Genomic DNA, 14,381 nt, shown 5'->3' on the forward strand with positions numbered 1-14,381 from the left:
GCGGCGACAAAATTGGGCGTCTTGAACGTATATCTCAAGCAGCGACGTGCTATTAGGGCAATCGTTCGAGGACGAGACGCCTTCGTATGTCTTCCAACAGGTTTTGGAAAAACCCTGTTTCTCTGCTTTTCCTTGGGTATTTGACTACATGAGAAGTGTCTCCTCCAAAGGCATCCTCATCGTCGTATCTCCGTTGTCGTCGTTGATGCTTGACCAAACCGACTCGCTTCGACAGAAGGGAATGACGGTGGGCTGCGTCAAAAACGCTCATCCTTTGAACAAAAAAGGCTGACCCTCGACGGAAATTATCAGATACTTTTATTAGTCGAGAGCTCCTTCTTTGAAAGAAGGTGTGGAGGTCAATGGTTCGTTCTCACGTTTACGCGTCATCGCAATTGACGAAGCTCATTGTATTATAGACTGGTGAGCTGTGCAGCATCAATGTTCGTCAGCTCACTTCCACGCTCTCCTGGGGTCAAGAGTTTCGAAAGGAATATAACCATCTACGGGAGTCTCGAAGCTTGGCTCCAGAAAAGGTTTGCATTATGGCTGCTACTGCCACCGCTACGATGGTCGAGATAAAAGTGATCATTTCGTCGCTTGGTCTGGTTAACCCAGAGGTAATATCTGCCTCGCCTAGCAATCAAACTTTTACTACGCTTTATCGGAGTTTCCAAAATTGGAAGTAAAGTATTCATAAAAAGCGTCGGATAGTCGCCAAGTGACGGAACAACGTTCAATGTAAGATATCTAAAGCCCATACCCCAGTTTAAATTTTGATCGACGCAAACATGTTTCAAAATTTGCCTTTTTAGAATTGGTTGAATTTCCAACGAAGTGGTTATGACGTGGTATTAAACGGGTCTGTAGGTAAAGGTAGGTACTAAGTGTTCAGGGTGCGGCTTATAAACGAGGGCGACTAGTAATCGAAGATATACGGTACCAACAAAAAATCCTGGATAATCTCGTATTCTCTACACAAAGGTAATCAGTACCTTGGTAGATGAATAGCGGATCGCTAGCAAACGCGATAAAACCGTGAGGGCTGTTTTATACCGACATGACTCGATCTTCTGGGCCGAATACGAGACCGATAGTTAGCGGGTGTTCCGGGCCCACAGAGAAACTCTCAGAATACTTAGATTACATCATGAACCCTATTGCCCAAACTAAGACTTCCTACATTCGAGATAGTAAGCAGTTTTTCAGTCTTATAGAACAAACAACTACATACCTTTACGTACCTGATTACCATCGACGTTAGCTGAATATACATCAGCATACCACAGCGCAAGGGTATGGATATCGGTCCGTGTACCTTGGGGCCATTTCCTTTTTGTAAATCCTAATTTATTTTTTGTAATTTCTAATTCTAATTTTCTAATTTCTAATCCTAATTTTCAACTTTCTCAATCTAATTTTGTAATTACTTTTTCTAATTTTCTAATGTTCTAACCCTAAGTAAGTAAGTGAGTGAGTGAGTGAGTAAGTGAGTGAGTGAGTGAGTGAGTGAGTGAGTGAGTAAGTTACTCTGTCTGTCACTCACTCACTCACTCACTCACTCACTCACTCACTCACTCACTCACTCACGCACGCACTCATTCAGTTTGTGTGCGTTAGTTTTTTTTTATGAGAACAAACATGAATTAATTAATAAAGAAAACCGTCTTACAATGTGATTCTGCAGAGTACCATGTTGTCCAAATTTTGAACTACAGTACGCCTTGACTAACCTTTGTTGATGGTGTTTGGATTAAAGGCCTACGATTCGTCTATTCCTGTGTTCCTCCAACAAGTCCTGCACATATAGGAGCAGGACGTGTTCTCTTCCATGATCAGATCGAACTGTATCCCAAACTCCATGAGCCCATATCAAAGGTCTATATCGTAAATAAACATATTTACTGGAGACAATAATAGTATAGTAGCTAAAACTTACTCAAAAAGTGACCCATAGATAGTGATAGGATTTTTGACTGGCATGACAGCAAAAGCAACTATCATGCCGCTGAAGCCATCGACAGCTGCATAAAGTGCGACACCATACATTACCAGTTTCTCATTTTGATCGATATGGATCTTATGACCAAAATATTCAGCTGTGTAAGGTATTGGATTAGTTTGTCGCTCCGTTCGAGTGGTGCGAGCGTAATGATACACTGGTGCAACCATCTTCAGAGACTGTCCTATTCTTCGTTGACTTATTCGAAGTCCTCTAGCAGCAAAGAAACCTTTCATGACTTTTTACCCGTATGTTGGTCCGACCTGAAAATATAAATATTGTAGCTAATAATCTCGCTTCTATCCGACTAGCCCACCCATTGACCGACCTCTTACACAGCTTCGTAAACGAGACGGTCGACTTCTGTCTGAGTCAAATTGGATCGAAAAAATATGCCGTTCTTTCGACAAAATCTTCGAACACTACGGTCACTTATACGCCTTCTGGCGGGAAGCATCATTTGCAGCCTGACGCTGACGTTTTCAAACGTCTGTCCTTCTTCAATCCATTTTCTTACAACAGTAGGGTTTACATCGTCCATGCTTGGAATACGGGATACCAAATTGACGTCAGAAACGCATGCGTTCTGACGCATTCGCGTTGTTCGCCCAACATGGCCGAGGAATTCACGCTGACTCGAGGCCGCACCAAAATGAGAATGCGCGAAGCCCAAGTGACGGCGGTTCGTCTGGCAACTTTGGTAAGACATTCTCCGATGCCATATCCTTTGTCTGAAAATCGCTGCAACGTGGTTCCAATAGGTCGCGGAAATAACTGTTCATCTACTTGATACGGCGGGAACGAGGGTCGAGGTTCCGAACAGCGAAGGCATTTTTGACCTGTCTGGATTCTGAAACGCCGCTCGGCTGACCGTCGGCGGCGAAACTCTCGCAAGCGAAGACCATCCTTCAGGACTGGGACCGTCGTTAGCGCAACTACGTCTCCTTCAATGTCTGACGGTGGAGGAGGGTTTTCGTCAGGCGCCAGTGTCGCAAGGGGCTACAGCTCAGGCACGTCGTCAACAAGTTCTCTTATTTCTCCGTCGGCGAGCGCGTCGGTGTTTTGCGCCAAGCCCAAGTTCATGTCGCGAAAAGGAAAAGTGAGAGCTCATACAAAGACAATCGCCATTCGCGCTGCCCGTGTTCGAAACGGCAAGGTGAATCCTTTGCCGTCCCAGTGTCACATTAGTGTGACTGAGGCTAATGCAAATGTGCACTATATAACGGAGAGGGTTCGCGAGTCGTTCGAGGAAAATGATTTTGTTCTGGTGAGTAATAATGGGCTGGAGGTTATGGAAATGCCTGGGACACGAGGTAAGCATAGATTTACCGTTAGCGGGCTACTCTAACATGAATTTCAAAACGCGTTTAGGTCTGGCGTTTTGGGGACCTCCTGCACGCCACATTTTTGCAGTCCCAAATGATGATGTGGTGCAGACAATTTCTTCGTCTGATGAATCGGATGGCGCCGTCCGCCAAGCAAAAACTGCTAGGAAAGAAAGCCTCCCTACCGCATCGCCGAGCATTTTCAAGACGCTTATGGCTGTCGAAGCGAAAGTGAATGCTATTGATGACGCAATGTCTAAGAGCAAGATTCTGGACGGCGTCAAAAAGGCTATATTGGAAAGTTTTCAATGCTGCATTTGCCACTCCATGCCAATGACTCCGCTACCGATCGCATCCACCTGCTGTCAGAGGATTATTGGCTGTGCTACCTGTGTGAACGAATGGTTCGCAAATGACGACGAAGCTGTTAAGCACTGCCCTATGTGCAATGCTGAAAAAGGAAAGAATCGCACCATTGTTTCTTTGGAATTGATGCATTTTTGCGCGAAGCCAAGTCTATGGCTCCAAATGAAGAAGAGGGCAATAACGACGACACTATTCCTCTTCCTCAGCCTGACTCTGACTGAATAACTCTAAAACCATTGTCCGTTGACAAATTCTGGCTGTCCGTTGACAAATTCCGCAAATTCGTGAAACAGTAGCTAAAAGAGTGTTTCCAGCGTCTTTGAAGACGAGTTGAGTTAGTATAACGTTTTATGAAGACGAGTTGAGTTAGTATAAAGTTTTAGCGGTATACCATTCTTTCAGTACGCTATTGTAGACGTAAGAAAGTAATAAAGTTCCTGCAAGCAACGAATCTAGCAACGAATCTAGCTTTTTTTGCTTACCTACTTACTTGCTTACTTACTTACTTACTAACTTACTTAGTTACTTACATACTTACTTGGTTACTTACTTACTTACTTACTTACTTACGTACTTACTTAGTTACTTACTTGGTTACTTACTTATTAACTTACTTACTTACTTAGTTACTCACTTACTTAGGGTTAGAAAATATTAGAATTATAAATTACAAAAAATAAATTAGGATTTACAAAAAGGAAATGGCCACAAGGTACACGGACCGATATCGCGGTTAGAGACATTATTGTGCACACAGGAGACACCGAACGAGCAGAGTTCTGTAGAAAACTAATGGAATTTGTCTTGTCTCAAAACGTGTTTATTTTCGATACAACAGTATACAGACAACGCCACGGTACCGCAATGGGGACTAAATTTGCCCCTCCGTTCGCGAACATTTATATCGCTGACCTAGAAGAATCGTATTTGCAAGAATGCCTCGTACAACCGTCTCTATGGGTTAGATACATTGACGACATCATAATGAAGTGGGATCACAGTCTATTCCGATTGATAGCCTTTATGGATAATCAAAACGATTTCGACCCAGACATTAACTTTACATATGACATTAGTCTCACTGAGTGTGTATATTTGGATTTAGTTTTGACCAAAGGCCCTCGCTTTAAAGAACATCAGATTCTAGACACCTCAATACACATTAAGAAGACCAACAAGTTCATGTATATCCCGTACCAATCCAGTCACCCAATAGGGGTTAAAACCCTTTCAATGATAAAACCCCATCCATGAGTTCCGGTGACGTTACACCTTCGAAGCCGGCGTGTACGAAAATGGACCTGTACAAGATCTTAGGACTTAGCGTACTGCATTTACGTAACAATAAAGTCTTCGAAAATGACGTTCCTGTTGCGTTGGTAACTATGGAGTTAGGGGGCGTTTCCAAATAGCCGACAACCTAGCTTTTGCGATCTTCGGCAGCGGTTGGCTTACGTCGCATCCACTCGCGTACTCTTTGGGAAGATAGTTTAGATAATGCCGAAGACGTCCATATGCTCTTTGAGTCATTTCGAGCGTGAAAAATCACTTTCGCGATCGACTGAAGTTCCTTAGGGGCCCCCGGAATTCCTTTGTGTCAAGCGATATTTCGAAGCGCTAAAAGCATTGATAATGAGTCTAAAAACGTGATGGTTTCTTATCGCGAAGTATCAGAAGAAGAAAACACCTACTTTTCGAGCGAGAAAAAAAGGGGTAGGGCACATTCCGGCCATCTTGAAGAAACTTCCGGGGTAGATTTCAGCGACTAGGAAGCGATGCGCGATGAAAGCAAGAGCAATCGAAGACAATACGCGTCTACTAAAACACGAGAAAGGCGTCGAAGAGGCCGTGACGGTCGTCGATGAAAAGATAGCTTCCCGTATCGACAAAAACGACTGGAATCGAGCGATTCGGAGGTTTTAGTGACGTAAAGAATACATTACAAGAATTTTCGCATCAATTGCATGCCGTATTCTACAGTTTTTTAACTAAAGTGAAATTTTTTCCTTATATTCGTTGTTATGACAAATAAAGCTTTATTAAAACTCTTTATTAAACACTTAGAGATAAAATTTGCAAAGGTTGCTACGTAAAATATCAAGTTCTTCGCGAGTAATTTTGAATCTCGCGGGATACATGCTCAGTTGCTGTTACCGGAAGTGACGTTCAGACCATGAAAGGTACATTGTAAGCGTTAAAGCTCATGAGTTGCAGCAACTCTTTAGTTGGAAGTATTACTCTAAAATTATTTTGATCTTTTTATTTCTAGTAATTATATAAGCGTGGATAATGCTTCTAGGAATGTCTTTCTTGTCACTCTTCTTCCTTTTTAGTTATATTTCGCCTTTCCTTGGCAGCTGCGTCCAGAAAAATCCTGTTCAGACTCCTTCGCATCTCGATTTCGGACCAATGTCTCCCAGGGAAAGTTTCTTCGACCAGTCCTACATATATTAGATCCTTCAGTTAGTTGTAAAGGAAAAATTTATTTTTTCACCTATTAAATTTTGATACTTTTCTGAATTTGCTAATGGTTTCTGCTCTCGGCCATTCTTTGACTTGAGTAATCCACACGAACTGAGTTCCTTCTAAAAAACATTATGTAATTATTTTGCAGAATAATGTTTTCTCCCTACCTTGGTATAAAACTCTGGCACTAGCTTTTTGGTCATTTTTATTGGATCGCCCGTTTCCTGAGAATGTTTCAAAATTGTCTTCAGTACTTTCACTTTTCCAACAGTTCTGAACTATTCATAAAAGTTATAGCTTTTGCAATTAAAATGCAATTTTCTATAGGAACCTCTCCGTTATTTTTTTCCTTTTTTAAATCCATGTTTTCTTCTGCGTGGTCTCCTGGTTCGTTTACTGACGGCGCACGTGGGATCAGAATCTGAAGAGCGACGTCGAAACGATGCGCAGATGAAGCGACTTGACGTTACTGACGGGCAGGACGAGTAACAAAGAGAGACGACGACGATAAACACCAAAAAACCAGCAAACTCGGGAGCGATAGAAAAGGCGACTGATATCAGGGAGAGAGAGAGAGAGAGAGAGAGAGATTTATTAGAAGGACTCATAGAGCATGCTATACGCGAGGACTATAAAGTCTACAACAGTGAAAGTAGCTAAACATACGCGATCAAATTAGCGGACGTGAGCCTGGCGCTCACGATCCGAAACAAGGTCGGGGCGGGAAGTAGAACCATAGACACGGGACAATTTGTGGGTAATGACATTAGAGTTACAATATTGAATAAGGACGGACAGACGGCGACGCCAATAGCAGAGAAAAATATTCTTCTGCGCTCGCCCCTCAGCCCGTTCGACGACACGACCCACAGACTGAAGGAAATCCAGGGCCGACTGGCCCCAACGACCAAAGTGCTCGGCCACGATTGGGATGAATTTGGCAGTCGAACCGGCGGATCTTTGGCATGTGCGATATTTGGAGATCTTCTCCTCGCGAATTAAGGCGGCTGCTCCATCTTCGACAGCCGAGCGGCGCGATGCTTCCGAGCTCCACGGGTGAGCGAGGGAAATGTCAAGATCGAAGCACTCCCCGGTACCGGAGCCAAAAGCGACGATGTCCGGACGGTTGTCATTGTTGACATATTCATATCTCGGCTCCATTTTGCAGACAAGGCCCGCATCACGGACGCAGTCGGCCCACCCCGAAACAACGCAGTTGTGAGCCCAAACTGGACCTGCCCCGAACTTGCAAGTGAGCAAGTGATAGCCGCTCCGGTCGATGTTTGCATTGCATTCGCAAGTGGAGACGCCCGCAGCAAAGGGAGAGGATCACCCAACCTCAAAGATGCCGCTAAGCGAAAATCGCAAGGTTTCAGTGCGAGCATCCATGAGGTGGGCAAAGCCTCCAACCAACGGCCAGCGAGTTTCCCTTGGCAGGAGCGAAGACGAGAGATGTCGTGGTTGTCCAGCGCTAACGAAAAAACCGCTTTCATGCGAACTTCATCTACTTCGGACTTGAGGCGGTGTTGAAGCTTGTCCTCCGGTGATAGTAGATCGCTGATACATTGAATCGGCGAATCCGAAGCTGAAGAACCCAAAAGCTTCCGGTAGCTGGACAACGCGCATTGTAGGGCAATCGAGACATACGACCCTGGCAGCAAGATAGCATCCGTTTGTAACATGGGGAACCGATCCGGAAGTGATTGCAAGGTATGGCTCCAGCCAGCCAGAAAGGAGGCATCTACGATAGACGATAGTAATGGGACACCAAACCCCCCCAAACGGATGGGAATGGTCGCCTGTTGCCATTGAGCGAGCGAAAGATGGTTGAGGATGAGGGACGACATGAAGGTCGATTTCGTCATATCATCATGCAGTGATGCAGCTCGAGAGAGCAACTCCGATGGAATGGTTCTACCGAGATGGTTCAAATTCGTTGCATGACAATGCCGCAGAAGGAGCAACGCGCATTGAGGGTCTTCCAAAACCGAAATCTTGTCGCAAAGCTCTTTCCCTTTTGAAGCCAATTTCAAACAACTGTCAGAGACGAAGTCGTCCGAACCAATTGGCGATCCCAAAATTATCGTGCCGTCGGAGCGACAAGGCAGCTGTTGCGATTCCGATGTAAACGTCGTCTTGCGCGAGAAGATTTCGCACTTGTGATCGGCTACGATAAGGTGAAGGTCGGCAAATGAGGACTTTAGCTGATCAAACGCTTTCAAAGATGACGATTGAGAGAGAGAGAGAGAGAGAGAGAGAGAGAGAGAGAGAGATTTATTTAAATATAAAATGCACAAGACAGGCCATAGGCTAGGACAAATGTCAACAGTAGTAAAGATAGCTAGACTAACGCGGGTGAGAGAGAGAGAGAGAGAGAGAGAGAGAGAGAGAGAGATTTATTAGAAGGACTCATGGAGCATGCTATGCGCGAGGACTATAAAGTCAACAACAGTAAAAGTAGCTAAACATACGCGATCAAATTAGCGGACGTGAGCCTGGCGCTCACGATCCGAAACAAGGTTGGGGCGGGAAGTAGGACCACAGACACGGGACAATTTGTGGGTAATGACATTAGAGTTACAATATTGAATAAGGACGGACAGACGGCGACGCCAATAGCAGAGAAAAATATTCTTCTGCGCTCGCCCTTCAGCCCGTTCGACGACACGACACACAGACTGAAGGAAATCCAGGGCCGACTGGCCCCAACGACCAAAGTGCTCGGCCACGATTGGGATGAATTTGGCAGTCGAACCGGCGGATCTTTGGCATGTGCGATATTTGGAGATCTTCTCCTCGCGAATTAAGGCGGCTGCTCCATCTTCGACAGCCGAGCGGCGCGATGCTTCCGAGCTCCACGGGTGAGCGAGGGAAATGTCAAGATCGAAGCACTCCCCGGTACCGGAGCCAAAAGCAACGATGTCCGGACGGTTGTCATTGTTGACATATTCATATCTCGGCTCCACTTTGCAGACAAGGCCCGCATCACGGACGCAGTCGGCCCACCCCGAAACGCAATTGTGGGCCCAAACTGGACCTCCCCCGAACTTGCAAGTGAGCAAGTGATAGCCGCTCCGGTCGATGTTTGCATTGCATTCGCAAGTGAAGACGCCCGCAGCGAAGGGAAGAGGATCACCCAACCTCAAAGATGCCGCTAAGCGAAAATCGCAAGGTTTCAGTGCGAGCATCCATGAGGTGGGCAAAGCCTCCAACCAACGGCCAGCGAGTTTCCCTTGGCAGGAGCGAAGACGAGAGAGGTCGTGGTTGTCCAACGCTAACGAAAAAACCGCTTTACGAACTTCATCTACTTCGGACTTGAGGCGATGTTGAAGCTTGTCCTCCGGTGATGGTAGATCGCTGATACATTGAATCGGCGAATCCGAAGCTGAAGAACCCAAAAGCTTCCGGTAGCTGGACAACGCGCATTGTAGGGCGATTGAGACATACGACCCTGGCAGCAAGATAGCATCCGTTTGTAACATGGGGAACCGATCCGGAAGTGATTGCAGGGTATGGCTCCAGCCAGCCAGAAAGGAGGCATCTACGACAGACGATAATAACGGGACACCAAACCCCCCCCCCCCCCCAAACGGATGGGAAGGGTCGCCTGTTGCCATTGAGCGTGCGAAAGATGGTTGAGGATGAGGGACGACAATGTGAAGGTCGATTTCGTCATATCATCATGCAGTGATGCAGCTCGAGAGAGCAACTCCGATGGAATGGTCCTACCGAGATGGTTCAAATTCGTTGCATGACAATGCCGCAGAAGGAGCAACGCGCATTGAGGGTCCTCCAAAGCCGAAATCTTGTCGCAAAGCTCTTTCCCTCTTGAAGCCAATTTCAAACAACTGTCAGAGACGAAGTCTTCCGAACCAATTGGCGATCCCAAAATTATCGTGCCGTCGGAGCGACAAGGCAGCTGTTGCGATTCCGATGTAAATGTCGTCTTGCGCGAAAAGATTTCGCACTTGTGATCGGCCACGATAAGGTGAAGGTCGGCAAATGAGGACTTTAGCTGATCAAACGCTTTCAAAGATGACGATTCAGGACCGATGATGAAAACATCGTCAAGATATGCCAGGACAACGACGTCGGGATGGCTCTGCTGGAGGCGTGAGATTGAGTCATGTATTCCGACGGCAAACAGAACAGGTCCCAACGGATCACCTTGGTGAACGCCTTCCTCAGATGAAAGAATAATCCGGCCAGAATCCGAGGCAAAAACCAGAGAGCCGCAATGACCATACATTTGCTGGAAATGCGGAGTTATAGATGGAAAGTGCGACGCCAGGCGATCCGCAACAGCACGGCGACTGATCGAGTTAAAAGCATTCTTGACGTCAGTTTTCAAGACGACCCAATCAGCGTTCTGGTCGAGAAGAAGCTGGATGTGATGAATTAAAAGCTCCGATCCGCCGGCCGTTGAAACTCCATGTTGTATAGGCGAAAAGTAGTCGGAGAAGTGATCCCTCATTCTGAGGCAGATTGCCTTTGCAGCGACGCGGCGGAGTGCCTCTCCAACAGCTATTGGACGCACATCACCATTGCTCTTAGGGAGAGCTATGAGGCGCGATGACGACAAAGCCCGGGAGGCAAATTCCGGAGTTCGACCAGCAGCAATGAGCGAGAGAACCTCGATAAGGAGATTTCCCGTGACCACACCCGAAAGTAACATTTTCAAATGCTCGAAACGCCACCCCGAGCAACCTGCACTCGAACCACGAGGAGAGCGCTGGAGCGCATTTACAATGATATCACGAGGCAACTCGACGGAGTCGAAAGAAGCCCTGTCAAAGTTCTCAAATTCGCCATCAGAGGAATAGCTCAGGGGGTGCTTTGATCTTAGGCGCTGAATTGTATCCTCATTTGCATCTGCGATACCACAGCTTGTCAAAGCGCGGGCGGCGCGAGACAGCTCGCCACAACGGCAGAGACGAAGGGCAGCCTTTCTCCTGAGCTGATCGTCGGGGCAGCGGCGAGGGCTTTTCGGGCTGGTGTAATAAATGAGCTCTCCCCAGCGATACGACACGAAATCGTTGTACGCCTGACGGACGGATGAACGGCAAGAGCGACGTGAAAGAATCATCCGCGGCAACAAAAACAAAAGTTTCCATGCATTCTCGTCAGACGGGTCGACGGAGATCTTTTTTAGCGGAATCTCGGCGCAATCGCGATAAACAGCCTGAAACCTTGACGGTATATCTTGGACTGTTGAAGCGACAGGTAGTCCCAATATATCGTTGAGAGAAAGCGTAGACACAAAATGCCAAGCGCGATCTTGCGGTGAAAGCGGCGAGATAGATGAAACTGACTGGGTGAAATGGGGATTGTGGTGGGAGTTGTCGTCGGTAATTTGATGCGACGTGGACGTGGCGATGGTAACTTGTTGCGAGGCGGGGGTAGCACCAGGCGATGGTATGACCGAATCCACGGCAACGACAGCCCCCACGGCCGCACTCGCACACGACTGACGCGTGGCATGACATTTCGGAGTGTGGGAAATCAGACGGCTGTACCAATGTAAGCATCGGGGACACTGAGAAAGTCGAAATCGCTCAATCCAAGAGCGAGGCCAATCCTCGGCCCGGTGAACCTTCCGAAAGTGATCGAACAATCTCCCCGAGTTACTTTTGAAGCCGCAGCCAGCAGCGACGCACAAAATATCGTCTCCCGACTGCCCCGACATGAGAAAGCAAATCTTTCACCAAAGTGCGCCGAGAAAACAGCGCCGGCGACGAGCAGGTGAGAGTTAGACACCTCTTGCGGCAAAGCCGATCACGCCGAGAACGAGTTTTCGCTGAGAAACGACTCTTTTCACGGAGAGAAATTTGAACCAACCGCTATATCCGGGAGAGAGAGAGAGAGAGAGATGTTTACAAAATATAATGTTGGCTAACCCGTGTGCGATACAGAAAAGTTGATCGCGCAAGAGTCGCCATATTGCTTGCACCGCTCACGTGAAAAGGTCCCGAAACGGTCGGAAGGCCTGAGGATGACGTTACATATAGACTGTCGGCTGCCTCAGAATGGAACGCCAAAGGGGACAAAAGTATAAATAAAGAAGCACCGACATATATATATAAAGTGGAACATATATAAAAATATACAGTATATGTAAGGAAAGCGTCTCATATATATTTAGTTGCCTACGTATATATATATAAAGTGAGATATTCATATATAAAGTGTGAGAGACTCATATATATATATAAGTCAACGGTCGCATATATATAAAGTCTGAGGGTCTCATATATATAAAAGTCAACGGTCGTATGTATATATATATATATATATAAAGTATGTATAAAAAAGTCTGAGGGACTTATACATGTATATATATATAAAGTCAACGGTCGTATATATATATAAGTCAGAGGGACTCATATACAGTACCGGTCAAAAGTATTAGGCCACCCTCTATAAAATCGATATTTAGTATTCTTCCAAACGCTCTTTGCTTATAGCGCTAAAACGGCTAATAATAACAACCAACGAGTTAGTTCTACTTTTCAGAGTTAATATCGCGTGTGACCGCCTTTGGCTTTAACAACGGCAGCAACTCTTTCGGGCATGTTGCCAACAAGCCGGTTTGTGACGTCTACCGATATCTGTCCCCAAGCCTGATAAACCGCTTCTTCTAACTCTCTGACGTTTTTTTGGTGAAAAGCTACTTAGTTTCGCTTTTAATATCCGCCACAAATTTTCGATGGGGTTTTGGTCGGGCGACTGGGCTGGCCATGGCATGAGATCAACAGCTGATCTGTGGATCATTGCGAAGGTTGATGTAGCTGTGTGGCAGGGAGCGCCGTCCTGCTGAAAAGTAAAGATTTGGCCGATGAGTTTTCTGCCATCTGGCTGTAGATATTCGCGCAGGAGGGCTTGGTACCGTTCGGCGTTGAGTCTATCGGTGATAACTTTGATAGACCCAACGCCAGAGGCGGCCATTGTTCCCCAAATCATGATCTTCCCACCCCAAATTTGACGGTCGGAACCACGCAGTCCGACAAAAATCGCTCCCCTGGTCGCCTTCTGACAAACTGTCATAATCATAAATTTTGTTTTTTTTCTTAGCCAAATAATCCCCGTTGGAAAGATTTTGGACGAATTTATAGAATTGCTGTTCGTATCTTATATATAAACTGTATTGCGGCCGTCACTCATGATTCGAAATCTTTTGTCTCCTAATCGGAACTTCGAGTAGTATTGGCCTAGTATGAAGAATGGGATCGCCAACTCGACGACGAAATTTGGCGACAGCCCAGCAGACACTGTTTAAGACGCCGCGTGTAGTGACTCCAGATAGCGTGCGTTGGATGTGATGCCCTCCCCATTATATATGTGAGTGCATGTCAGAGAAAAGATCAGTCTCCGATTGGTGAACCCCTGGTCAGCTAATGGTATCCTAACCTGCGTGTCCACTGCCGCGGTGTTGTGCGTAAAGATAGTGTGTGTATGAGAACCCCGGTGCGTAACAAGTGGTGGAGAATCCGGGTAAAGGCATACAGCTCGAGGCCTGGTACCATCTCAACATGCCTTAGAAAAAGAGTGTGCGCACCGGTACCGGAGTGAAAGTAAAAATCCCGTCGGGACGTCTGGTCGACGAAATATCCCTTCGGGACGTCTGGCCAACGTCGTACGTGCCGGGATCGCTCGAATGACTGAGGACGGCCCGTGTCGAGGACACCGTAGCGGATCCGGTGGGAGTTCGATCCTCCCTATATGGCAGTCAGAGTAGAAGACCCTCCACTATCAGAGGGTGTGTGAAAAGAATTTGTTTGTCCGACTCTGGGCAGGTGCTAAAAGCTGTCTACGTGGGGTTCACACGCGAATGGGAGAAGCTGTGTCTGGTAGGCGGAGACCGAAGACAAAGGGGACCAGATAAGATGGACGTCTTTGTGGTCTAGAGAGTCCATAACACGCGTCTGCCTAAGGCACTAGGTTCATTCGAGGACGAGAAGTTACTTGAGAAGGACGACTTATGAGGCAAAGGAGACAACGGTCTGCAGCCATCCCGCCGCCTGGGGGACAGCAACAGCAACAGCAACAGCAACAGCAACAACAACAGCCACCACCACCGCCACAGCCACAGCCACAGCAGCAGCCACAGCAGCAACAACAGCTACTCCCGCAACCAGCACGACCCTCGGCTATACATCGGGAGATTAAAACGTTCTACGGAGGCGCCGCTGACGAGGTAGAATTGTGGTTTTTGCATCTAGAAC

At 46.8% G+C, this 14,381-nt stretch overlaps 1 protein-coding gene and 1 pseudogene across 1 annotated transcript; both read right to left on the reverse strand.

The window, feature by feature from the left end:
• Positions 1 to 1,935: 1,935 nt before the first annotated feature.
• On the reverse strand, positions 1,936 to 2,543 carry LOC136193048 (uncharacterized; annotated as a pseudogene).
• Positions 2,544 to 8,639: 6,096 nt separating this feature from the next.
• On the reverse strand, positions 8,640 to 10,633 carry LOC136193049 (uncharacterized). The gene is made up of 2 exons (XM_065981839.1): positions 9,889 to 10,633; positions 8,640 to 9,544 (listed from the first exon to the last, which is right to left on the reverse strand). Exons 1-2 carry the CDS (start codon positions 10,631 to 10,633, stop codon positions 8,640 to 8,642), a joined length of 1,650 nt encoding a protein of 549 aa, XP_065837911.1.
• Between the last annotated feature and the right edge of the window lie 3,748 nt (positions 10,634 to 14,381).

This window comes from Oscarella lobularis, chromosome 11 (assembly GCF_947507565.1).
Source record: "Oscarella lobularis chromosome 11, ooOscLobu1.1, whole genome shotgun sequence".
Taxonomy (NCBI): Eukaryota; Metazoa; Porifera; class Homoscleromorpha; order Homosclerophorida; family Oscarellidae; genus Oscarella; species Oscarella lobularis.